At 47.3% G+C, this 7,500-nt stretch overlaps 1 protein-coding gene across 1 annotated transcript; it reads right to left on the reverse strand.

Moving 5' to 3' along the window:
* Positions 1–1,411: 1,411 nt before the first annotated feature.
* On the reverse strand, positions 1,412–3,683 carry LOC127006481 (uncharacterized). The gene is made up of 5 exons (XM_050876423.1): positions 3,497–3,683; positions 3,311–3,355; positions 2,937–3,098; positions 2,182–2,370; positions 1,412–2,000 (listed from the first exon to the last, which is right to left on the reverse strand). Exons 1-5 carry the CDS (start codon positions 3,549–3,551, stop codon positions 1,822–1,824), a joined length of 630 nt encoding a protein of 209 aa, XP_050732380.1. The 5' UTR covers positions 3,552–3,683; the 3' UTR covers positions 1,412–1,821.
* Between the last annotated feature and the right edge of the window lie 3,817 nt (positions 3,684–7,500).

Here is a 7,500-nt window from a genome sequence, read left to right on the forward strand (position 1 = left end):
AGTAGTTGTAGTAGTATTTTATTTTATATGAATACATCAGACACACACATATATATACATTAACACACATATACATTAATACAAGCTTAGTTCAAAATATCAGATCAGTAGAATTAGTATTAGTAACTGTTGAAGTAGCTGCAGGATTACTTAACGATATAAATAAATGAATAAATAAATAGCTCTGTAAATACATAGATTTGCTATAGATCACTCGTGAAAGCCGGGCAGACGCGACCCCAGTTACACGTCAGCATCATACACGGTAGCAGGGTTGCCAGATTATCGTACTCACCACATCGTATTTATCATTTTTTAAGCCTCAAACTCTCGTATCTACACAAATAACGAAAGAATACTAAAGTTGGCGTTAAAACTGTTATTTATTGATGTCTGTTTGTTTGTTTTTGCTATAGATATCAGTCAGAAACTACGAAAATGCAATACGGTGTGTACGATAATTTGGCAACGCTGCACGGTAGGTCGCGAGACTCGAACCAATGCCCCGAGAATGGACCGTATTGTTTATACAGGCCATACATGTGGTCACTCAACTCCAAGCTGTGTTTCCATAGAGTTCAAGTTATAGACTAGAGTGCGTCTGAGGCTGTCTCCGGGATACACGGCCATGATGCTGCCGTTGCTCCAAGCCGATGATTGCACACACTTCACTCCAGCCCGATTTCAGCTTTTCTCCATGTCAAATAGTGGAGTCAGGAAATCGGGTGGGGGTAAAATGTGTGCAGTCGTTGGCCTTGTATCCTGGAGGCAGCCTCAGACGCACTCTAATACATAACTTGAATTCTATGGAAAGTACAGCTTTGACAGTTCACCGAGTGCCCACGTGTGGCGCTGCCTGTATAGCCAATACGGTCCATTTGTAGCTAGGGCCGCTAACCACTTACAGAACTGAATATTGAAAAGGGGAACTGGCTCTGTTTCTTTTTGGAGTGGTCCAGAACACACCGCGCCGCCCCGTGAACACATCCCCAGTCCTTGTTAGTGAGCGCCCCAGGCAGGAGGAGCAGGGAGATGTGTTTTTTTTGTTTTTTTGTCAAGGATGACTTTTCCTTCCGCCTTTCCTTCCTTCCTTCCTTCCGTTCTTCATTCCTCCTTTCCTTCCTTCCTTCCTTCCTTCCTTCCGTCATTCCTTCATTCATTCATTCCTTCTTCCCTCCCTTCCTCCCTTTCTTCCTCCCTCTCCTCCTTCCTTCCTTCCTTCCGTCATTCCTTCATTCATTCATTCCTTCTTCCCTCCCTTCCTCCCTTTCTTCCTCCCTCCCTTCCGTCCTTCCTTCCTTCCTTCATTCCTAACTCCCTCCTTTCTTCCTTCCTCCCTCTCCTCCTTCCTTCCTTCCTTCCTCCCTCCCTCCCTTCCGTCCTTCCTTCCTTCCTTCCTAACTCACTCCCTCCCTCCCCTCCTTCCTTCCTTCCTTCCCTCTTCCTTTCCCATACCTCCAAAATAAAGCATACCCGCCTTCAGCTATACAAGGGGACGCTCACTGAGTTCGTGGCTAAAGCAAATCGATCCTGCCCTCTTTGATCGATCGACTGAGCTGAAACCCTCTTAACATAACTAACAGACAACAGTTCTTGAATGAGAGAGAACTAATCCTCTTGTCCTTCTCAATAGGTTTCAACTCCTTCTTAATCACCTCCTAAGCCTCTTCTTCTCCATAGATTTCAATTCCTTCTTAAGTTCCTCCTAATCCTCTTTTCCATAGACTTCAGACAGACAGATCGTGACAGGGAGCGCTCGTCATGGGATAGGTCAGCTAGCTCCTCTCTGCTCCCTCCCCTAGTAACCTACCGCCGCGTTGTTCAGCAGAGGCGGGAGCACAGCAGAGGGACGAGTAGTAACAGGGGGAAGAGGGCGAAGGCCACGTCCGAGGCGAGCACGGTGATGTAGGAGATGATGTAGACGACGGGGTCACAGCTCTCCTCCTCCCCATCGCTGGCAATGACTTTCTGGCGGAACGCACCGAACACCCAAAGATTGCCTGAGGGGGGGAGGGAGGGGGGGGGGTTAGTATGGGTGTGGGTCGTGGGTGCGGAAATGGGTGGGTTTGTGGGTTTGGATATGGGTGTGGGTATGGGTGGGGTATGGGAGGTGTGTATAGGTATGGTAGAAACACACACACACACACACACACACACACACACACACACACACACACACACCTGCAGTCAGCCAGGCGATGGAGACCAGAGTGAGGATGATGCTGAGGACTCGCACGGGAGGGGAGGAGGAGGCGAAGGAGGTGCAGAAGGAGGAGGAGGAGGAGGAGGAGGAGGAGGCAGACGGTGGTTTCTTCGCTTGGAAACACCTCGATGACTTTTCCACGACAAACCCGAAGAGGATTAGAAGCCCTGTAAGGAAGAAAGAGAGGATTGAAACCTATGGAGAATGGAAAAGAGGATTAAGAGGTGATTAAGAAGGAATTGGATCCTAAACGCGCAGTAATTGGGTACTTAAAGGCTCGGATCGCGTATACAGAGGATCCAACCCCACATGAACCACACATAGAGGATTGGGGACGTCTCAGAAGAGGATTAGGAGCATAAACCCATACATAAAGGCTTGGATCGTGTCTACAGAGGAGCCAACCCCACATATAAAGGATTGGGGACGTCTCAGAAGAGGATTAGGAGCATAAACCCATACATAAAGGCTTGGATCGTGAATACAGAGGATCCAACCCCACATATAAAGGATTGGGGACGTCTCAGAAGAGGATTAGGAGCATAAACCCATACATAAAGGCTTGGATCGTGTATACAGAGGATCCAACCCCACATATAAAGGATTGGGGACGTCTCAGAAGAGGATTAGGAGCATAAACCCATACATAAAGGCTTGGATCGTGTCTACAGAGGATCCAACCCCACATATAGAGGATTGGGGACGTCTCTTCAGGCCTACCCACTTGTCTTACCCTGAATGACCAGCCACATGGGGATCATCGGCTCAAGTTCGCAGTCCTGGAGGTAGACGAAGCCGATTGTGATGAAGGCGATGGAGAGGCTGGGGATGGCGATGAAGGCGAGGCACGAGAGGAAGACGTCGAGGGGCGATATGCAGACCAGGAGACACAGAGCTGTAGGAATAGTGGTAGTAGTAGTAGTAGTAGTAGTAGTAGTGGTAGTTGTAGTAGTAGTAGTAGTAGTAGTAGAGGTGGTAGTGGTTTTAATAGCGGTAAATTAGGTAAACAAAGAAAAAAAATTCTCTCTCTCTCTCTCTCTCTCTCTCTCTCTCTCTCTCTCTCTCTCTCTCTCTCTCTCTCTCTCTCTCTCTCTCTCTCTCTCTCACCTAGGATTCCCAATTTCCCGAGGCGTTCATCTTCTTGTCTTCCATCTGAAAATAATAATAACAATAATAATAATAATAATAATAATAATAATAATAATAATAATAATAATAATAATAATAATAATAATAATAATAATAACAATAATAACAATAACAATAACAATAACAATAACACACTCTACTTACTCTCCACATCAAACACCTCCGCTTCTTCCTCTCTCCTTGGGCTACCTCGGGGCATCGCAGAGGTCAGGTCAGGTCACGGGAGGGCTGGAGTAGTCGGGCAGGTTAGGTCAGAGGGCAGAGTATGACAGCCTTCCCCTCACACATCCGCCTTCTTCGGCATCCACGGGCTCACTGATGAACAGCTGATCTTGGCACGTGTATTCATAAGGGTGTGTTGAAGGGGGGGAGGGGGTGGGGGGTTGCTCTATTTTGGGGGGGGCGATGGGGGGGGTGGGGGGTTTCCGGTGGTGGTGATGATGGTGGTGATGGTGATTGTGGTGGTGATAAGTTAAGTAGGTGGCTGTCTTTTTTTGTTTTTGTTGTTGTTGTTGTTGTTGTTGTTGTTGTTGTTGTTGTTGTTGTTGTTGTTGTTGTTGTTGTTGTTGTTGTTGTTGTTTTCTTCTTCTTCTTCTTCTTCTTCTTAATCTCTTTCTTCGTCTTCATCTTCTACTACTACTACTACTACTACTACTACTACTACTACTACCACCACTACCACTACCACTACCAATACTACCACTACTACTACCACTACAACCACCACCACCAGAATCCTCACCCACTTAAAACCACCACCACTACCACCACCACCTACCACCACCACCAACCACCACCAGAATCCTCACCCACTTAAAACCACCACCACTACCACCACCACCAACCACCACCAGAATCCTCACCCACTTAAAACCACCACCACTACCACCCCCACCACCACCACCATCACCATCACCACCACCACCACCACCACCTTTTACGCGGAAATCCACAGTGGCCTTCCCAGTATCTAATATTTCCCCTGCAATATGCGTCAGAGAGATTCTATATTTCATTATTCCAAAGACTAGAGATAAGAGATAAGAGAGGAGGAGGAGGAGGGGGAGGAGGAGGAAGAGAAGATAGAGGAAGAGGAAGTGAGGCAAGGGAAGGTGGTGAGGGAGAAGCGTGGAAGAGCAGGCCACAGATAGGAGGAAGAGGGGGAGGAGGAGGAAGAGGAGGAGTTTAGTAAGATGATGAATAAGAGAAGGATATAGCGGAGGAAGAGGAAAGAGAAGGGAGTAAGGAAGAGGAGGAGGAGGAGGAGGAGGAGACGGAGGGACACACACACACACACACACACACACACACACACACGAAGACCAAGACAGAGAGAAAGAGAAAGAAAGAGATCCACTGTACGAGAGAGAGAGAGAGAGAGAGAGAGAGAGAGAGAGAGAGAGAGAGAGAGAGAGAGAGAGAGAGAGAATCAAAACATCTACATAATCCCTCCTTGTTTCTATCAACTAAAGGTGTCTCAGAGGAGGAGGAGGAGGAGGAGGAAGAAGAGGGGGAGGAAAGAAGGAAGAGAAGGAGAGAAGGGTAGTTTTCTCTCCCCATCCTTCCCTGACACACACGTTCGATACCGGTCTCCAACTTTTATGTGTGTGCGTGTGTGCGTTTTGCTGTCTCTCTCTCTCTTTCGTCTGTGTACATGGTTTTGCCGTACACACACACATACACACACACACATGTATACATAGATCTATCACACGCACACACAGGTTACATATACGTGGAATAGAAAATACGTACATAGCTACACACACACACACACACACACACACACACACACACACACACACACAGAAACTTGAAAAATAATTATTGAAGAAGAAAATAATCAAGAGAGAGAGAGAGAGAGAGAGAGAGAGAGAGAGAGAGAGAGTCTTTATTCCTCCTGCTCCTCCTCCTCCTCTTCCTCCTCCTCCGACCATGGCAGAAATCAACGGTAAGATTATTATTATTAGTAGTAATAGTAGTAGTAGTAGTAGTAGTAGTAGTAGTGGTGGTAGAGAATATACACAAGTACTATTTTTGAAGGCCTCTAAGAAAACAGGAACCAATTTTTAACGCCTCGAAGAATACAAAACAGGTTCTTTACAAGTATATCCCCGGTCATGGCGCGGGAACCTTGCAAATACACCACCGCCGCCTGAATCATAAAACCGCTAACATGCAAATCCCTATATAACTTCTACTAGAGCCTTTTCAACTATAAAAAAAGGGAGGGGGGGGGTGATAGTTGGGTTTATGTGTGGGGTTGGGCGTGAAGGGAAGGGAAGGGAAGGGGAGGGAAGGGAAGGGAAGGAAAGAAAAAGGAAGGGAAGGAAAGGAAAGGGAAGGAAAGGGAAAGGAAATGAAGGGAAGGAAAGGAAGGGAAGGAAAAAGAAAGGAAGGAAAGGGAAGGGAAAGAAGGGTAGGGAAGGGAAAGGAAGGGAGGTCTGTGTGTGTGTGTGTGTGTGTGTGTGTGTGTGTGTGCAAATTTAGAGTAACAAAAAAAAAATCTACAAGCCCGCTCATCGCTGCTCCTAAAAACGTAAAAAAATTAAAAAGCGGCCCAAAGAGAGGTCAATTTCGGGGGTGGGGGGTGGGGGGGGTCATCAACACTTTTTTTTTACAACAACGGAGACAGCTCAAAGGCACACAAAAAAGGAAACAATTATAAGAAAAAAAAGCTCGCTACTCGCTGCTCCTACACACTGACCTAAATGATGCAGATATATTATACAAGCTCTTCATAGTGACAACAGAAAGCCTCAAGACCCTGGACGCTATGACGGGAGCGTCCACAAGGAAATGGACACACTAACTGCAGGATGTCCCATGGGGGGGGATGTTTGAACGGTTATATTCTTAGCCCGGTAGATGCAGGGACCATGTTTCTTAACCCGGTAGATGCAGGGACCATGTTTCTTAACCCGGTAGATGCAGGGACCATGTTTCTTAACCCGGTAGCTGCGGGGACCATGTTTCTTAGGTTAGGTTAGGTTAGGTTAGGTTAGGTTAGGTTAAAGGCCCTTCTAAGTAAAATAATGAGAGAGAATCATCACTCACGCAAACCATTTCATAATATATATCGAAGCATTTGTGATCAGTTTATGCATCATCTGTTTTGAGGGGTTTATATCATGGCGAAAATGTGGCCCATCGCTGCTACACGGTGAAGCCACAAATTTGGCCCGTCGCTGCTACACGGTGAAGCCACAAATTTGGCCCGTCGCTGCTACACGGTTAGGCCACAAATTTGGCCTGTCGCTGCTACACCGTTGGCAAATTTGGCCCATCGCTGCTACACGGTGAAGCCACAAATTTGGGCCGTCGCTGCTACACGGTTAAGCCACAAATTTGGCCCGTCGCTGCTACACGGTGAAGCCACAAATTTGGCCCGTCGCTGCTACACGGTGAAGCCACAAATTTGGCCCGTCGCTGCTACACGGTGAAGCCACAAATTTGGGCCGTCGCTGCTACACGGTTAAGCCACAAATTTGGCCCGTCGCTGCTACACGGTTAAGCCACAAATTTGGCCCGTCGCTGCTACACGGTTAAGCCACAAATTTGGCCCGTCGCTGCTACACGGTAAAGCCACAAATTTGGCCCGTCGCTGCTACACGGTGAAGCCACAAATTTGGCCCGTCGCTGCAATCTACCGGGTTAAGGTAAGGTTTGTATTGGATTTCCGGCACACTGTTGACGGGAAGCACTTGATTTCAGACTTAATCCTGACAGGCAAGGAATGTTCAGAGGATTTCCGCAAGGCTGCAGTGACGTCACAATCTCAGCGCTTCCGCTCAGCTGGATCACAAAGAGCATGCAAGGCGATCCCGCACAAGCCTTATCAGAGCCTTGAGCTGCAGGGTGTTATCGCCACAGCGCGCATGCACTCACTCGACTTGGCGGTTGTGAATGGTTTCTGAAGACTCAAGGACCTCAGTGTCGAGTCGTGCAGAGTCGAGACGCGATGTGACTCGACTCGGTTGGTGTGAAGGAAGACCAATAGTAGTAGTAGTAGTAGTAGTAGTAGTAGTAGTAGTAGTAGTAGAAGCAACAGAAACATTAGTATAATAGTGTGTGTGTGTGTGTGTGTGTGTGTCTGATATCACTACCGCCAAGCCATTGAAATTACCGTCTTTTGTCAATGTTACCCT

Source organism: Eriocheir sinensis, chromosome 32, assembly GCF_024679095.1.
Source record: "Eriocheir sinensis breed Jianghai 21 chromosome 32, ASM2467909v1, whole genome shotgun sequence".
Taxonomy (NCBI): Eukaryota; Metazoa; Arthropoda; class Malacostraca; order Decapoda; family Varunidae; genus Eriocheir; species Eriocheir sinensis.